The sequence below is a fragment of the Musa acuminata genome, chromosome BXJ3-7 (assembly GCF_036884655.1).
Source record: "Musa acuminata AAA Group cultivar baxijiao chromosome BXJ3-7, Cavendish_Baxijiao_AAA, whole genome shotgun sequence".
NCBI lineage: Eukaryota > Viridiplantae > Streptophyta > Magnoliopsida > Zingiberales > Musaceae > Musa > Musa acuminata.
Genome location: NC_088355.1, coordinates 39,761,087 through 39,780,444, shown reverse-complemented (window position 1 = coordinate 39,780,444; position 19,358 = coordinate 39,761,087). Strand labels below are relative to the sequence as shown.

General features: G+C 40.0%; 3 protein-coding genes across 10 annotated transcripts; all 3 read left to right on the top strand.

Moving 5' to 3' along the window:
• The first annotated feature begins 1,208 nt into the window (after nt 1-1,208).
• Nucleotides 1,209-12,062, top strand: LOC135643378 (protein WVD2-like 7). Of its 8 annotated transcripts, none has more exons than XM_065160234.1 (11): nt 1,209-1,503; nt 3,366-4,121; nt 6,842-6,985; nt 7,340-8,065; nt 8,512-8,850; nt 9,263-9,360; nt 9,426-9,524; nt 9,692-9,782; nt 11,275-11,364; nt 11,579-11,664; nt 11,765-12,062. In XM_065160234.1, exons 3-11 carry the CDS (start codon nt 6,914-6,916, stop codon nt 11,790-11,792), a joined length of 1,629 nt encoding a protein of 542 aa, XP_065016306.1. In that variant the 5' UTR covers nt 1,209-1,503; nt 3,366-4,121; nt 6,842-6,913; the 3' UTR covers nt 11,793-12,062. The 8 variants fall into 8 exon arrangements, with proteins under 8 accessions (XP_065016306.1, XP_065016310.1, XP_065016311.1 ...); XM_065160233.1 differs by lacking the exon at nt 1,209-1,503 and having other exon boundaries at nt 3,152-3,500; nt 3,644-4,121; XM_065160232.1 differs by lacking the exon at nt 1,209-1,503 and having other exon boundaries at nt 3,119-4,121.
• A 635-nt stretch (nt 12,063-12,697) lies between these two features.
• On the top strand, nt 12,698-15,722 carry LOC135643420 (uncharacterized). The gene is made up of 2 exons (XM_065160326.1): nt 12,698-13,074; nt 14,122-15,722. The coding sequence occupies exon 2, from the start codon at nt 14,435-14,437 to the stop codon at nt 15,614-15,616; it is 1,182 nt and encodes a 393-aa protein (XP_065016398.1). The 5' UTR covers nt 12,698-13,074; nt 14,122-14,434; the 3' UTR covers nt 15,617-15,722.
• Nucleotides 15,723-16,633: 911 nt separating this feature from the next.
• LOC135643421 (cytochrome c-like) lies at nt 16,634-18,784 on the top strand. Its single transcript, XM_065160327.1, has 3 exons — nt 16,634-16,854; nt 17,222-17,355; nt 18,496-18,784. The coding sequence occupies exons 1-3, from the start codon at nt 16,743-16,745 to the stop codon at nt 18,586-18,588; spliced, it is 339 nt and encodes a 112-aa protein (XP_065016399.1). The 5' UTR covers nt 16,634-16,742; the 3' UTR covers nt 18,589-18,784.
• Nucleotides 18,785-19,358: the final 574 nt, after the last annotated feature.

The window sequence follows — 19,358 nt, the reverse complement described above, 5'->3', positions numbered from 1 at the left end:
AGGCTGACCTTTGCGGACGGATGCGCAAGGGTGCCGCACGACTTAGGCAAAACCAGCTAAGTCCGTGTCAGGGCGTTGAACACTCATTCACAAGTTCGTACGTTGCCTTGACGGGAACTTGTTGTCGCGCCCGGGACTTGGTGAACAGTTGTTTGTGGGCTTGCAGCTATTCGTTCAACCTTCTAAAGCCCTTGTTTTCCCCCTCTCCCTCTTTTCTCTTGTGCGCGCAAGGTGCTCGATGAATTATTTGTAAAGCTTCTTCTCTTTTCGCGAGACGTCGGGACTTATTCGTCGCTCGTTCTTTCGAACTAATCAACTTTCTCTTTTACAGGTCCTTCGGGACCTGTGAGAGGTTGCAAGTGGGCTGATTTTTGCGGAGCAATATCACAAGAGCGAAGCGTGATTTAGGCAACGCAAGCTAAGTTCGCGTTTTGGCTGCAAGGATACCTCATGCCTTAGGCAATTCCAACTAAGGCCGTGATAATGTGATGATATATGATTGGCCCGTCAACCTTTCGAATCTCATGATTAATGCATAAGACTTTAAGAATACGTCCACAATTTAGGTTGGACCAATTATTATGAGCATCGAATGCGATGAACACATCATCATGATTAAACTCAAAAATACTATATGTTTCCTTCTAACTACTAACAATCCTAAACATAATGATTTCTGGAATCACATATATAAAATGGGCCTAAAATGATGTCAAACATAGTATAGATCAATAATGATTTATTGAGTGGGATCCTTTTTTATTACTTTAGACATCTCAATCGACGATCATAGGATATTTTTCTATATCGGGCCGATTAGATGAACATCTTTCATTATGATTTGATGGTAACATGACAAGCGAGTTGGTCAACGTTCAACAGTATTTGATTGAGGTCAAACACTCCTTTATTCAACTTTGATACCAAAGTCAAATTATATGTTTCAATTTGATCGTGGAAGGTGAGGAACGGTTCTTAGAAGATGAACCGAACCGGACAATTACGCCGGTTCATAGAAGAACTGGTTCGGTTCATCAAAAGCAACGATTGTATGAAGTGTGATTCTTCTGAATTAATCGTCATACAAATCTACTAATTAATGTATAATTATTTTAATGTTATCTTTATTTAAGAAAAGAACTATCTAATTGTGCACGAGAGGAGTGGAAAGGACGGCTGTGCCCTCCCGCTGAGAGAGGCTCCTGGAACCCTGTGGAAGAGGCCTTCGCCGGTTTCTACTCTCTCCGCCTCCGTTTCCTGTTCCTCAATGTGTCCACAGCCTAATCTTCACGCTCTCGACGTCTTCCTCGGCTTCGAAAACCACATATTTTCTCTTTCCCAGGCTCATCTCCTCCTAGTCCGCTGCCAATCTTCTCACCAACGCCCGTTGCATACCCGAAAGCTGGAGCAAGAACATACCTCTAGTTCGGGACCTCCTCCAATCTGTGCCTGCCCTCCCTGGCTGGCTCTGCAAAGACGCGATTTTTTTTCTACAAAATAAAGGTGAGTACTCGTCTGTTCTGCGAGCTTGCGAGCTAGACGGGTGATTTGGGTTAGGATGGGTGAAATCATGCTTTTTATATATGCGCGCCGAATTGCACTTCGATTTGTATGTTTGGATTTCTTGGGTGAAGTTTCACGAGGACGGTGTTTGATGGAATGCCGGTGAGAGATGAGGTTGGTGAATTTGCAGGCCCAGGAGCAGAGGAAGGGTGGGGACAACGATGAGGACTTGGGGGGGGGTCAGGAAAGCGCCCAGTTTGGCTTGGGCTGACTTGGGCAATGGATTTCGTCCGTTCCTAGTGGGGGATATGAGTGTGTCGAACGTACGTATTGGCACCTGAGATCTAGAAATGTGGATTTACTTTTAGGATCTGATGGTAGGAGAGAAACAAGGCTGAGATGAATTCTTGGTTCCCAGCTTCTTCAAATGGTGTCTCTGGAGAATGTGATTGAAGAATATTCTTAGACCATCTTTTGCTGAAAATTTTAGACGCATGCATGTCGAGCTTGATTTGGATTGTCAACAGAGGCATTATACTACGTGGAGATTTCCACATGGAGCCAAATTAATACATTTGTTAGTATTATTCATCTGCATACTGATGACTGATGCATCGTCTACTGTGTTCTTCAGGAGTCGTGTGTTGCAGATTCACAAGCAGTGCAACGAAAATGACTACTGCCTCATTGTGATTGAGTAGATTGATCTTCTTTTTTTAGAGAAAGCAGCTGGGCACTGTTTAGTGGCTGATCTGAGAGTCTTTATGGTGGGGATACAACAATAGTTACTCCCTCATACACTGATTCTAGTGCTGTAAAAAAGAAAAAGCAAATGGACAATGTTTGTAGGACCTATGGTGACCATGCCCTATTTTAGAAAAGATGATGACAATATTCCATGAACTTAAGGAATTATGATCAGTATGTGGATCTAGATGCCCAATTGATACTGCTATGACCAATGCTTGCACCCCAGACTTGGGAAGTAGCAAACAAGAAGATGATAGATGAAGTCACTGCTTTGTTTATATCTGAGAATAGGACACAATCCAACCACTCCATAGTTTAAGTGGGTTATGAATCTTTTACAATATTCCAGTAGATGCTGATATTTTTATGTGGATAATAAAATTAAAAGCATCTCAGATATTAATTACTTGAGATGTTCCTCTCTCAAGCAGAGGCAAGCATTGATTTGAAGACTGTACTGCTGTCTATAAATCTAAAATGCAAGTGCTCTCACTCTGGATCATCATGTGATTACTTGTTTTATTAGTTGTACTTCTAATTGATCAAGTTGTTTAATGCAGTCTCAAATCCTCATCTATAGGTTCCTCATTCATTTTTCAATGTAGCAAGATTCTTACATCTCAACTGAAGCATATTATTCAAGATTGTCTTATGTTCCACACTGTAACTTCAAGCACTTGAAAAATCCTCCTCTTGCTATGATTAGATTAAGCATGGATATTAACTGTATGTTTTTGGGAATTGCATGATTGTGTGTGCATTTGGAACTTGGTCAAAATCACTCATTAAGAATAGAATGTGCATCATCTTACAGATCCAACTTATGAGCCACACATGAACTGATGTCATGTTTACCAAAGTTGGTGGTTAAACTGGTTTTCTGCAGTAATTAGATGTCTTACCTGAGAAATATATTTCCCTTGCAGCAACAAGTTCCAAAAGCTCAGGTAGGTTATTCTTAACTCAAGATGTTTTATATTTAGAACATGAGTTGGATATGTAATTTCATGTTTCCAGTCATTCTGCCTGGTTGCAAAACAGTATACATTCAGGTGAATCCTACCAATCATGGTGGTGGCTTAAAAGGTTGCTGTTGTGATGGGCCATGACAGGAAACGACAGTTGTTGATGAGAAGATTGCTGCATTGGCCTAACATGAAGATTTCAAGCCAAGTAAGCTTCCATGTCAATTCAACCATTTCATAACTTGAGCTCAAATCAATGTACAGTCCTGAATCCCAACTAAGGTAAGTAACAATCAATTTCTCAATCATAGGGTGCTTTGCCTGTCTGGGACACATAATTTTATCTTTCACATAGGTGGGGAAGACTATAATTCTCTTGTCATAATTAATGAAGAAATTACTTCTGATTTTTCATGCTTTTTAAGATCCAGAACAAAGCAGTGGATAGCAGAGGATGTTGCAGAGTACATCACAATAAATAAGTCACAGGGCACATGGGTTCAACCAGGGTGAGCTCTCGGGCATCTCGGGTCAAAGAAATGTGGTCCCCGATGCGCCTGTTCACAAGCAACGCGAGAAGTACCCCCCTCGGATCCGACGACGCAGCGCGACCCACCCCTCGAGATCCGCTGCATCGACGGTCAGATCTCTACCGTCTCTCCTTCCTCCCGCCTTTGATCTCCGTCTCCCCCATCTATATATCGATAGCTCTCTCTCAAGTCCATCGCTGAGATCACACAGCTCTCCCCATTCCACTTGGGTCTCCCCCCTCCCTCTCCCTCTCTCTTTCTTTCTCTCTGCTCGAAGACTGACTTCGAGGTTTTAAGTTCTTCTTTCTCCTCCCTGGGCTCGGATGCCGGATGCAAGTGCTCTTCGTCGGATCACATCTCTTTCTCCAAGAAGGTACGCGATCTCCGGATCTCTCATCATTCTTGTTTTTAGTTGCGGTTGGAATTGCACATATTTCTTTCTCTGGTCTTGGATCAAACTACCTGATTTCTTGCTCTTATCTCCAAAGAATTGAACTGGTTGGAGGACGATTTAGATAGTAGTGGGAAAGACGCTGGAGGGCCATCGTTGAGGGGAAATGCATCTGAATCGAGGTAGGAATAGAACTCAAGAATTCGATTTATCTGATACTTCTAAGCGGATGTTCCGATCTGGTAGACGGGCTCGATCCCGTGAGCTCGTCAGCGACGGTAACTCGTTCTTCTCTGGGAAACGACGTAAGCTGCTTCGTCGTCTTCCTCGGGCGAAACGTTTTCGTAGCGGGGAAACGCGGTGTGATGCGTTATCCCGTGCGCGCCGGAAGGCCTTGGGCTGATGGACTCTGCTTGGGCGCTTGATGGCTAAACCCCAACAACTAGTGCCGGGGTGGTGATTTGGCGGCTCCGTAGCCGTCCGTCGTAAATTCGACGGATAGGGACGGAGAATTGACCCATGGCTTTCCCTCTCTCTTTTCCTCTTCTTTATCGTGTGTCTTTAGAGTGAAGGTGAAGAGGGGAGACACCGGAAGTAGAAGCCTGTGAAACTTTGGGTGTTAGCTTTTTCGCTTGGTTGGATGCACCGAGAAAGGTATGATGAAAGCGAGGTAGATTAATGATGAGTTAATGATATGTGGGGCTTTAGACATGTCGGGCGAACGAGAAAGAGGGTAAAAGCATGTTAAGAGGGAAAATATTTGCTTCATATTTGATTGTTTACAAATATTTGCATTAGACCATTTTGGTGCCCACTAAATGGGTATTTGCAATTACACCCTTTTCTTTATCTCGCTATGTGGTGCCCACTAGTATTTGAATTCAGCACGGCACGAACCACAACCACAAGGACGACGCCAATCGTCAAAAAGACGTGGACTAAACACCTTTTTTCCTTTTAGAAATCAAGGTGATATATAATTTTAGTTGACTGGACGAACGCACATGGAGTCGAGCTACTAATCTTAGTTGAATGGAAGTCGATCGAACAAGAAACTTCCACCCGTAGAGGCACGGACATCACGAGGTTGGAAATAAAGCAAAAGGTTTGGCGATGCTAATTTTGCATGGCAACAGATTTGTACTGCTATGCTACACCATGAATGCGAGACCTTTACATTGGGTAGATAAGCTGTTACTGTCTATTATAGCTGTTTTCTGTTGTCGTTCTTATCCATTATTATAGCGAGTTCTCTGTTCGGCTTACACATCTTTCGGGATCCGAATCGTCTAGGCGTCGTAGTAAAAGCCCTGCACTGTGCCGCAGAGAGATAAGGTGGTGACAAGGTGGGCCTCCGGCCAGCTAAGCGATGCTTTAATCTGAGCAACAACTCCAAACAATGCCCTTCGATGCCACGCATGACCCCGTCTGCCTACATCACTCCACATAAGAACAAAAAACCACACTAGGGAATGAACTGGAAGAGATCAAAAGACGGTCACGGCAAGAAAGAAAGTGAAACAACGGAACACGGGCGGTCCCAAGGGGTTGACAGATCCGACAACCCATTTACCCGATCCAAATTGGATCAGAGAACATGGGCGTTCGATATCCGTTGATACTTGCTCTGTGGACCTATCGCAAGCATAGTATCTGATCCGACCTTATAACTATCCCGAATCCGTTTCTTATCTGGCTCTACATCTCATCCAAAAAATTATCACCATCGCAATATGTCAATGGGTTCCGGAGTTAACATACCGTACAATCATCGCACTCGTACTTACTGGCTTCTTGTTGTTGGCTTTCGTCGAGAACTAAGAGCGTACAACAAGAGATTAATGCGGTCAGAGACTTGTCATAGTCACAACTGTCCCTTTGTCTCCTGTCTTTTTTATTCCCTCGGATCCCTTGATCGGGAGTGAAAGTTCGAAGTTATGATTTATTTTGCGTTTTTGGATATATATAGTGCTCTTTTTGGTGCTTTCTTCTCGATAGGGAGGAGTAACCATTCAGGGAATTGATATCCTCCACAATAATTTTTCTCTTTTAAGTCGCGATATATAAATTTATCTTGGAGTTGGTGGTCTTCATCGAACATTGTTCTGGGGAAGATATTGTCCTATTCTTGAATAAAAAAAGTTCCCTGATACATAATTTCATTTCGAAATGCCGGTGGCACACGAACAGACCTCTAAAGGTTATCTTTGATCGCAGATATGAGCCCACATCCTTCAGCCCACGGACTGGGTTCATCCAACCCTGATAGTGGGTGAATTGTGCAGTTTCTGCAAGATTTAACTGAAGTTCCACTAGGGGAGACACTGTGCCATCAAAGACAACGAATGGTGGCTTCAAAACGACCATTCTCATAAGACTCTTCATGCTCTTAGTTAAATGTGTTGCACCTAGTGGAAATGGCGTTTGGACTTCTGACTAGTTGTACATACCTGCTCAGGGACGTGGGAGTGGCATTATTAGATTCCTGACATTAGAAGTAAAGGGGTCTAACGTTGTATATATATATGCAATTATACAATTTCTTAAAAAGCTAACAAGAACTGCATTATTTCATATTGTTATTTTCGTTAACGATTTCTAGCTTATTTTGTTTTATTATTCTGATGCTGCAGTTTTCTTAAAATTTATTGTTCTTATATGCTCCATGACTGATTGCGCTGACTTTCTTGACCATTATGTAGAATGACACTCAGAAAGCGGCGGTTTTGCTTCCATGATTAGTTTTGCAACTTTTTTCCACTTAAAATAATTAAATGGCAACCGATGTTGATCAAGCTTATCAAGGATGGTCACAGGGGGAATTGTCTGATGGAGATACATCTCAAGTAATTTTCTCTGTTATCTAGTTTCTCTGTTATTAGTTTTTCCTTTAGTTCCTGTTCTAGTGGCCTTGGTCTACTCCAGCATGTCGTGTATTAGCTCTTTGTCTTTATCCATTTGGTTCTCAGTGTTATCTGATTCATTCGAACCATAACAAAAACCAACAATGCTTAACATAATAAATCTTCGGATGATATGATAATATTTATGATAAATGTTTCTAAAAAGGATCAACAAAAAGAATGCCGTAATCTTGTTGATGAAGTTTTCTCTACTCTATTAGAAAAAATATGTGCTTCCATTCCGTAGAGAGTTACAGATAACATTATAAGATAATTGTGGTTGACTGGTCCTTTCAGGAAATCCCAGTTTCTCAAATGCTTGATCATGGTTCCATTTCTTTTGGAAGATTTCCAATTGAGTCATTGTCATGGGAGAGGCGGTCAGTTTTTACTCACAATAGATGTCAAGAGGAACTGGAGAAGTTCAATGGTCTAGTTGCCAAGAAGAAGGCATATTTTGAGGAGCGCTATAGAAGAATTCGAGCTATGAAAGCTAAACAGAATCAACATACGGAGCTCACATTGGATTATGGTGGTGATGGTAGTATGTCTAGCCAAAGCGGTGAAGAAGATGGAGCAGCTTCACAGCATGAAAGATTCAGAGATGGGGCATCAAACAATGTTCATTCTATCCCAGAAGAGACTAAACCTGGAGTAACCCTTGTGCAGGAAATTAACTGCAATGAACCTCCTCAAGAAAGGTGCTTTAATCCAGACTCCACATTGCCAAATCCTGATTCTTCAAGAGGAATTCCAGAGAACACTGAGCAAGATAAAAACACTTTAGTCACTACTATGCTGGTACAACCAATGGAAGCAGAGTCCTCATTGCCCCTTACAGGAGATTTGAAGGAGACTAAATCAAATTCTAGCAGCAAACTTGACAATAAAGAGATCTTGCTGAACCCTAAGAGCCTTGAATCAAACATTGAGCCTAGAAGAGTTGCACCGGATACTAAGAAAATTAAGTCTGAACAATTGCAGTCAATTAGAAAACCTTTGCACCATAAATCACTTTCTAAGGTATGTCAGCGGAGACTCTCCTGCATTTCTTTTCTTTGGCCTTTTTTGTCTGCATTAATAAAACTGGGTATTTTCTCTTCAATAATTAGCACAAGAAACTCTAGAAAATGCCAAGAAGCTTATGATTGAATCCTAAGTACATATTTTGCATTGTATCTTGGATTTGTTGAGTACTTTGTACTTGTTACCGGACACTAGAAATTTTGTTGGAGCATTTCTGAGTCTAACGTGGATTGTGTTGGACAGATTCATCTAAATATTAATTGTTGTTGTCGGCTTATGATGTTCTGGTTATAATTTTCTACCCTTGTTTTGATTAATGGATAGCATTTGAATATTAAAGGTAAATGTCAAACTAATAAATAACAGACAATTTGTTCAAATAATAGTGCTTAAACTTCTCTGTATTTTATATGATTGGATTCCTTCATTTTTTTCATGTTCAGGATCCTGCCGCAGTTAGAAATGGTTTAAATATGAAACAAGAAACTAAGTCGAATGGGGTTCACTCATCAAAGGGACTAAAAACTCCATCACAAAAGATGGCCAGTCAGACTTTGAGCAAGACCATAGCTAGTAGAGTCAAAAGCAATGCTATGTCCACCTTGGTTGATCTAAATCAACCGCTTACAAAAGCACGCTCTATTAGCACCACATTGGGTCCATTTACTCTTGTAATGGAAAGAAGAACAAGAAATAGAGGAAATTCAACAAAGCTGGACTCTGGAAGCTCAAACATGCTAGCATCATCACAAATTCAAGCAAAGGGCGGATCAAGTGTGCAGGTGAAATTTGTCAAGTGCTTAGTGCTAATGACTACTAAATGTGGTGCTTATTAAAATAGTCTTATTCAGTGCTCAACACTTATAACTACTAGGTATGGTGAACTTCCAATATGATGTTTTCCTAATTAAGTTTGGGCTTTTTTTCATGGTCAAATTGATGAATTCTTTAAAGAATCTCAGGCAACATAATGCTGAACTACAGGTCTTGGAGAGAGAGAGAGGAGAGAGAGCAAATTTTCATTAGCCACTATTCCATGAGCATAAATAACATTAGCCATTATTCCACATATTTTCTGTCTGAGCAGTATTTGGACTGATTTTGTCATGTTTGTATCTGATTTTTCTTTAACCTAACTTTTTTTTTTTCCAATTGATTCCTGGTCTGCCTATGCTTATTCTGCAATTTTCACAGGACATGAAGAAAACAGCTTCATCTAGTGGAATGACAAGTAGAAGAGGACCTGAAACTAAAAGGTTGATTAAAAAAAGGATATTGTTGACATCTTTCAAGTAAGATGGCTTCTGCTCTTTATATGACAAGAATATTGTTCCTTATTATTTTGCTTTCACTTTAGAAACTTAAAAGAAGTAAAGAAGAAGCCTTTAGCAGTGGACAGCCACTATGCAAACTTAAAGATAATTGAGGCACATGTTCTTGGGCCACCCAAGTCCAGGTGATAGTTGTTAAGAGAGTTTATATTTTGTCTTGCTGAGTTAACTTTTTGGCATATAAGATTGCCTCTTATAAACATACAACTTCATCTGAATGTCTTTGAATTTCAATTTCACTAGTTAATTGGACTCTTTAGAATCTGAAACCTCCTTTGATCTGAATATCCAGGTCTAGTGAGCTTCCTGCTAGGAACAAGTCCATATGTAATGTTGGAACTGAGCCCCATATTGCAACTGCCGAAGGAATGAAACGAAAAGAGGTAAAGAAAATTGGATTATTTTTTAATCGTTCTTCTCGTTTTTCAGCTTGCATCACTTTCATGTATTTGGAACAAGTTAATCGCCATACGAGTGTTACATGGATATTATTTTATATTCTCCTTACAGTTTGAACAAAATTACTAATTTTATGACACATTTATTTTGTCAAATCATTTTGAAGGTTTTATCATACATGAGCAGAGAGAAGGAACTTTAACTCCTCTTACATATATTCTTTAAATATCATAGTTGTAGACAAAATTATAAATAGCACTTTCCTCTCTGGCCATGTTACAGAAGACACCATGAGGTTGTTGAAAGTTGCATATTTATTGAAAGTATATGCTTGAAGATACAAGAAGCACATATGAAAAGGGTTCTTTTGTTTTTTCTCCTTTTTGTAGTTCAGTCAACTTCTAGCTCAAAGTGTTTTCTTTTTGGGATTAGGCATGGTGTCTACCATAATATCAATAAAGTGGGTGCTAAATATGATTTTCTCATCGCTCTATTTTAGAATTATTTCTAGCTTCCAAGAAATGAAAAGATAGAGCTTTGCCATGATCAACTTGCTTGTTTGTGAATACCATAAAAACTTCTTCACTGTTGGTTTTAGTTTGACTTCAATTCATTGGGAAACTGTATCTGTCGACTTCCACTATCTTTATTCAAGATCGTGAATTATAAGGTCTGCCTGTCACTGTCACATAGTTTTACTTGGTCTAGGTGCATCTGAACCTTCTATTAGATTTTTTGTTATTTTTCATGTGGGAATCTTGGCCTTTTTGTTCTGACTGCTGCCTTTAAGTGACTTGTTCTTACCAAAGACTGAAAATGACTGCACGGATTACAATTGCAGGCAAAAATTCACATATTCTAGTTCTTATTATGGAGATTTAATTTTTGCTGTAAATCCGGTTGACAGAGTCTACTGATCTTTTGCATATACAAACATTTTATATATTCAAGTGTTTGATAAATGCATCTAGAAGTAGAGAATATTTCATCATGTTTTTCCAGGAATCACAGAAGTAGAAAATAGTTGGGAATCTATGGTTGTTTCTTCTTCTTATTGTCATTGTTTATATGTGTCCATGTGTTTCTCATTACGGAACCTACATGCTGCAATTGATATTATTGTGGTCTCCCATTGGTATAAGCAACACATTAACTATTTAAAATTATTTTTTTTCACTTAAAACAATTCATCAATTATGACTTCAAACATGAAGTTAAGAAAAGCTTTTGATGCATGAAAAGCATGTCTAGAACTAATAGAATCACATTCTTTGTAAACCTAGATTGCTGTGCTGTGCTTAGTATGCCAGCCATGGCAACACATGGTTAGGCCAATTTTATCTATGCCAACTGGCACAGCACTGTCATATGCCGTGAAAAGAAGTGTGAGCATGTTATAATAATAGCAGAACGTGCACTTTCTTTTACTGACTCTGAAAATTGTTCATAATGAATCTCACTGAAATGTCCAAGCAGGGAAATGCTAGAATGAGGGAGTTCCAAAGAGGTACTATAAAGACAACTGGCCCTTCTAAGTCTGGGAATATGCCGATGGATACTAAGCAGGTCATCACTTGCATAATCCAGCAATATCTATATAAATTCTCTTTCAGTCCTTGTTATTGTGTTGCTAAGATTAATAGATCCATGTATAATTCGGCTCTTGGACTGATGTTATTTCATATCTTACTTGAATCAGATGAACAGATCCTTGCTTTTCACACCATGTTTGCACTACTGGTATCTCCCTGTACTCACTCTTTACTCCTGAAAAATGCAGGCACTTGCAGGCCGAGGAGCTGATGTATCTCGTGGCGGGAGCAAATCAAAGCTTGATGATCCATCACTGGATGGGAGGAAGACAAGGTGCATCATCTTCCTATCGCACCGACCCAACTCCTTAGATCTTAAATTTTCCTGCTCATGTGTATCGAATCAAAATGCTTTAACCTATGTGTAACAACAGCAGGAGAGAGACACCGCACTGGCGATGAGTCCTCGCAACTTGAACGCGTATACTGGCACCTTGCTTGCTTCCGCTGCTTTCCTTCACTTGCCGCTCGCGGTACGGATCTCGTCACCTCTGCTGTCTCTTGTGAGTGTGATTTGGATCTATCAGTATGTACCATATACATCGTTTGGTCATTGTAAATTTGCCTAATCCGAACCTCTCACCCTTGTCGATTTCTGTATCTAGATATTCGCAAAGCCATATGTTTCGTGAGATCACATATATGGTGAAATATACTTCTCGTGCTGGTTAAGTTTCGGTACGTTGTAAAATTGCAGGTGGTCTGATAATTATGCATTTCAAGTTTAGTCGGGAATATATATATATATATATATATATATGTATATATATAATATTATGGAAGCCAAATAGATCTCAGCATCATGTGGAAAGAGCAATAAATAAAGAATAATGTTAGTGTACACGCAACGATGACTATTTTTAACTCCACTGGCAATACAAAAAGCGCAATCATAGGAACAGATTGGTTGTCGCGACTGACGGTGGAACCATGCAACGTTCCCTGGTTGGTCGATGTTAGTGTCATCCTTGTCAAAGATGACATACTTAATATTTGTTTGTTTGCGCACTTTGTTCTTATAATTGGTTGCCTTTAAACTAATTAACAAAATAATCATTTTACAAAATAGAGGGGTTTGAAAGAATAGACTTCTATGATTAAAAACGGTTGGTTTGAAAGAATAGAATTTATTTTTTTTCAAAAATGAATAAAAAATAAATTATATGTTTTTATATATGAAATAAAATGAGCTCTATGTCATATATTTTCTACAAATAAATTCGATCGTATATTCTATGATCGGGGGGAAGGAAATGGTCATCTGACAAACGACGGCCCGAGCGCCCGGGGCGGTACGTTGTCCGTGCCACCTCGGTTCGGCGTTCCAACCGAACCACCACTTGCGGACACCGAGCCGCCTGACAGCTGGAAACAGCCTGTCCGCGACCCGCGGCCAACAAACCCATCTCTCTCTCATCTCTTGCCACCTCAGACTTGCTGTCGCTCGAACTCTTTCTCCTCCTCTTCGGCCTCCTCCTCTTCGTCCTCCCTTCTGGGCTTTGGCACTCGCCCCTCCGTAATCCCTTCTGCCGCTCGCCAGATCGGGCTTCTCCTTCCCGCAAGCTCTCTTTCGAACCCTGCGTCGTTAGATTTGGCCCAGTCTTTGCGTCCCGGAGAGCTCGAGGTTTAGGGTTCTTCCCCTTCCCCCCGTGGATCGTTTCATGTTCCTCTGATCTCGGCCAAGGTTCGTCCTTTTTCATCTCTTTTTTGTCTCTTAGTGTTCTTCCAGTACTCATTGACTTTTAGCGGTTCGATTTAGATATATCGTTCGGGTTAACTGTTGCAGATGAACCCTTTTTCTTTTTCGCTAGATTACGTTGTTTCTTTCTTCGCGAGCGACGAGCTTTGTGTCTTGCCTACGTTGTGAGGGTTCTATTTTTCGCTTCTATAGGTTGAGAAATGAGCCAAAGTCTTGGATCATAACTAGTTCTGAAGCTGTTAATGAAGTTTCTGCTGTAGCTTTATGATCTATTGAGCTTCTTAAATGTAGGTGGTTGAGTTAGGAGGTTCCGAAGTGTTCTATTTCGTTAGTGCTCTTGAAATGAAAGCTATCTCAGTACGTTGCCCCATCTTAGAAGTTTTTGTGTTTGAGCGAGTTAAGCAAAACATAAATGTCAGGAGTTCCTTCTTTTAATCGAGGTAATGTTGTTTACTTTCCTGATGCGGAAGGAGTTTAATGCTATAGGTGATTGCAGGCTGTAGCTTCATCCTTATTATCGTCAAATGAATCAACTTTCTGATACTTGTGATGAGATTCCACCTACGTTTGGGTTAACAGCTTGATATCTTCGAACACGGAGAGCTATAGCTATCTTGTTACCTTGAGATTAGGCAATTAGGGTTGCGATTGTTCATTTAGCTATCATGCTAGACCTCTATGATTCTACTTTGTCGGAGAAATGGTAGCTTCGTTTTGTGCATATAGAATTATTTGACACTGCGATTCTGTTCGTTTCACTGAGCAGATGCATGCTGCTTTCATGTCATGATTTGCTCCCGGATTTTCGTCTGGTTGATCAATGCTTATGTGATCATGCACCTAAATCTGCATGACCTCCAGTCAGTTTTTTGAGTGTCTAGAGTTCTTGCTAGTGCGTGAGCCCATTATTTGATTGTTACTGATAGGATTGGTTCTATCAGGATAAATGCTCAATTTTCTATTTATGTTTTTGTTGTGATTATATTAGATTTTTGGAGTATCTGCTTACCCAAAAGCTTAAACTTTGCTTAGGTACCATGAATCTGAAGGTGCATGTTATGGATTGGCTGACTGGACTCCCCTGACTGGTTCATATGTTCAAGTTACAGTTGTTGGTGTGGTTTCTTGTTGTGCAATGAAAGATCTTCTCTGGCCCAAGTCATACACCATTGATGAGGTTTTTGCAAAAGCTCAGGCTTTTCTATAATAGACCTCAGATTGGTTGTTACTGTCTCGAGGAGTGCAGTGCATCAGCAGCACCAAAAGGTATCAACTTTTGTTGGACTTGTGGGCTCTTAAGTATCGATGCTAGGGGAGAGTATGCGTGGAATTTGTGTTTCGTGTGATGCCCCTGACCAGATTCAGTGCCGATGCATTTGGTGTGGTGACCATTTCTCTTGTCATTCTGTTTGATATCCTTGCTATACGATGCATATACCAAGTTGCCTTATTGCGGGTGCGGATCCAGCGACGAGATTTTCACCGGCTTGGTTACTTTAATGGGCCCTGGGTTATACGCATTTTTCTGGCCCTAGTAGCAATTTTGTGGAGCTCGAGTGAACTAGCTAGATTAAGTTTTTTAAAAGGGAGGCTTTTTTCCAGCATAACATGGCAGAGGAATATGTGCAAGCTCTACATCATCTTCAACCTTGGTTTCTCAGAACCTACAGTCTTCCTCACACTTGTGTTCCTCTTACGTGCCTCTTTGCAGAGGAGGGAGTCGGGTACTCTAAGCCAAGGATGGAACAAGAAGACCATTGGTTATGTGTTCCTTTTCTGCCTACCGATCTTCATCATGCAAGTTATCCTGGTTTTTGTTGGACCCAAGGGCTTCAACGAGGACAGGAGTGATGGGAGAGCAAAGAAGTTCAACTACTTCACAAGAGCTAGTGTCTTGATTGGAGATGAGTGTGTCTGCACTTATCCTCTGTTTAGCACTATTCTTCTTGGGCTTTTTCATGCTGCTCTGATCAGCTATGCCGTATACATTGGACTGCATATATTGTCTTCAGCAATCAACAAACGGTTACTCCGAAGGCTCTATTGGCTGGTATCCTCAATTATTTTTTCTCTTCCAGTGAGGGTGCTCCTCCTTGGTCTCTCTGTCCTACCTCATCCGGGCAACTTGGCTTATGAGGTGATTGTTTTCTTAGCCTTTCTGGTCATGTTGTTTTGCGCTGTGATTGGCATCGTTATACTGGTCTACTTCCCAGCGGAAGATTCAGTGGCCCTGAGAGACCTAGAGGAAAGAGAGACGGAAGAGGTACCCTATGATGACTATTACTATGACAGTGCTTCACTTATAGTAAGCCAGAACTGCCACGACACCAGGAGAAACTCTGATGCCTCTACAAAGCGAGGCTCCATATCTTTTCGCACGATGATCAGGGATGATCCCCCTGCTTTGGATGGCTTTGATGGGACCAGCATGTCCTTTCAAGGCGCTCTTCAAGTTGGTTCACCCTCAGGTTCTTCTCCAACACCTGCAAAGCCCATGCTGCCGCTTAGAGAAGTCCCTAGATACTAGGAAGAAACTCCCAAGTGCAGCTACCCCCTTTACATTTGTGGTTTCATTTTGAAATTAATGAAATTAGTTTTATGGTAATGAAGTAAGTTGTTTAAAATTTTGATCAGTGGTGATATGTTGATGGGGACGGACCTTCATAGGGTCTTCTTGCATAGTATCATAATGGTAAAAAATCATCATGTGAGCTTTTATGCAGGCTTGATTGGATTGTGAAACTAGTAGGGCTTGTGGCGATGGCATATGCTGAGAATGCACCAGAAACTGAAGACTTTTCCAACCCCTTGACTCATCTGATGACAGAAGATTTCATATATCATTCTGGAATGGTAATTTCATGTTCATTAGTTTGTCTCTTCGTTTACTTCAAGTGAAGGATTCCATTTCAGTTCGAGGTAGTAATCCTTTGTTCGAGTTGGTGATATTTTTAGGTTTGGTTCTTAGTTTGTTGAGGCAATTTTACATTGTTCATTACACATTTATTTCTCATCTTTGCCTTTAGTTTCCGAATTGTATGGAGCCAATTTCTTATTATCATATTTCTTTTAAGTATCTCAACTCATCAGTATCTTCTCCTCCAATCTCACCTCACTACAGAATCAGACGCAAAACTATGTTCATAAACTTCATTCCGATTGACTCCAAATATGCTTTATGTCAGAATATATCGTCTAATTTTGCTCCGATGGCCATTACTGTGAGCATGAAGACGTCGAGTTCGAATCGAAGATTGTCTAATTTGAACGTTTAACCCTAATTGAAATATCATCACGTACTTAATTAAGGAGAAAGAATTTGTGGACTGAGCCGTAATTTAAGTAAATGAAGAGGGCTTTTGTGTTGGTTCGTGAGATTACCGTGGCCTTCGGCACCACGCTTCCGTACACGTGGCGCCTGGTCAAAGTTCTCGAAATATCTTTTATGACTATTATACCCTTCGGTTAGTTTCATTATCTCCGTTAATTCATGGTTAGTTTCGACAACTCGTTGCCCGCGGGTCACTATAAATAGTCGTCCGCAAGCGGAGAATTCGGCTTTGCCTGTTGGAAATTGCTCGGAAGCTACAGGGGGAAATAGAGAGACCCTAACCCTAGGTTTAGATCGAGAGATCTCGTTTGGACGGCGTTCGATGGCGTCGTTCGCGGAAGCTCCGCCGGGCGATCCCAAGGCCGGGGAGAAGATCTTCAAGACCAAGTGCGCGCAGTGCCACACCGTCGACCAGGGCGCCGGCCACAAGCAAGGTAGATCAGACCTCTCTTTGATCCTTTTCCCCTGTCTTTCTTCTAGATAGATTGTTTTCTAGAATCCTTGACGAGTTGTCGTTCGCGTGGTCGCTGGTCGATCTACCGTTGTTTCCTTTGATGGATCGGTGCCTGGCTATCGTAGATCTGGGTTTTAATTATGAATGATATCTAGGGTTTAGACTTGTTTTATTGATGTTGCTTTGATTAGATCTTTTGGGAATCTTTCTTGTTCTGGAGAACCTCTTGTTGAGCGTTGTTTGATACCAAATCCGTCTTTTTCTTTGTCGACTTTTCTCTCTAGTCTGTGTGTGAATAACCTTAGTCTTACTTAATCTTGAGACGATTGTCTTTTTTTTGCACACAGGACCTAATTTGAACGGCCTTTTTGGAAGACAATCTGGTACGGCATCGGGTTATTCTTACTCTGCCGCAAACAAGAATAAGGCTGTTGTATGGGAGGAGCCAACTTTGTATGATTACTTGCTTAACCCTAAGAAGGTATGGATTTTTGTCTCTTCTTGTAGCTAGCTGTGTAACATTTATACCTTGATAGCATTCGTTCTGCCACCCAAGACCATTCTCCACATGTTCTACTCGTTGACTAAGGTGTCAGTATCAGCATTTTTTTACAATGACTTTGATTAAGGTTGCATCTGATACTTACACTTATGATTTGAGTTTGTCTTCTAATGCTAAAATTCATAAAATGCTTGTTTTTGGGATCGAGAAAAGGGGAAAATTAAACGTAATTATGCTGGTATATTGAGCGTTTCTATCTCCAACTTAATTCGTTCTTGATAAAATATTCATTGAACTTCATTGAAGACCAGCTGTCAAGTGTTGTTGGTTTCTCTAAAGACAGTAGTAGTAATTGGCTTTCTTTCAGAGGTTAAAATAAACTAAATTTTAAATTAATATTCTGAAAAAGATGAAGTAGCAGGAGTAGAGGGGGAAAAGAAAAGGAGAATAGATCAATAGTTTGTAAAAATCACTCTTTTGTATGTTGTTAATTTAAATAAACTCTTTAATTAATATAACATTTGTTTTAAAAATATTTTTAACCTAATGTTTAAATTCTTTTGTATATCATTAATTGTAAAATACATAAAAGAGTTTATATTTTAGAATTTATATCTTTGAAAAATTAAATATTTGTTTCAATATGTTTAGTCGGATCATGTATTCTCAGTCTTGTATTATAAGTTCTGAATTGCACACAGGAAATACTGTCTTTGGGGGCTGTTTGTACTGATAATGGTAGGTTTTGGAAGCTATTATCAAAATGGTTATTGTCAACTATCAGCCAACATTTGTTCATGGATGTCAAAACATAATGCATTTCCATTCTACTGTCTTTAATTTGAATTTCCAATATGTATTCTTAGATGATTCATAGCAACTGGGGTGCTGTAATGATGTGTCATATAATAAAATAGTTTTAGGGATTACTTAAATCCCTAAGCATAATTCATGTACAAGTTTATCCGATGGTTCTTGATTTGCAAAATGGGACATCTAATAGAAACTAAGAAGGATTGTTACGCTTGTACTTAGATGAATCAACATTTCCACATATATGCTACCACTATGATGTCTCATATGTTCTTTTCCTAAAAAGCATTTTACTTGTTTATGCAGTATATTCCCGGTACTAAGATGGTATTTCCTGGTTTGAAGAAGCCACAAGAGCGTGCTGATCTTATCGCCTATCTCAAACAGTCGACGGCTTGAGTGTTCCGTTATCATGGCTAAAACAATTTTTGTTCACCAATAAGACCTTTTGTTGCCATGCTTATGACAAGCATTTGAGCTACAAAACATTCTTTGCAAATTCTTCAATCAATTGCCCATATGTTTAATTTTGTCTGCAATAGCTGACAGCTAAATTTTCTTTAAATATAAACAGGAGATTATTATGTGACAGTAAGTACATTATGCTATATATTTCTTCATGTGGTACAATTGGGTATGATAATTGTGATGGTTCTGGTTTCTTATGGGACAGTTATCTTTGCTCAAGGATTGCAACATATGATGATTTGTTCCACATGTTCTTTCTAATGTTTAGGTGTCAAGACTGAATGTCTTAATTTGGGGCAGATACTCTTGATGGAAATATCAGGCTTACATCAAACACAAGTGTTTAATAGTGTTTGGTGCTCTTACATTGACCGACAACCACACCATATGGGTTGTTACTCGGTTCTTTTGCTATTTTCTTGGTGATGTCGATGATATAGGTTGGAATACCAGATGCGAAATTAGTATTTGACTTGTGACTTTTGACTCCAAGGGTGATCATATGTTTCCTATTTGTGTTTTTCTGCTTTTACTAATTATGTGAGGTTATCTCAATTGGTTTGCAATTTTCCTGTCAATTTGTAGGTTCTGGTTCCTTCTTTTGATTCCCGCACACTGCTTTTTCGTGCGTCGAGACCGGTTTGAATCTGAGCTACCTGGCTGGGCCATGATAAGAGTAATATCTAAAGATTGATGGTACA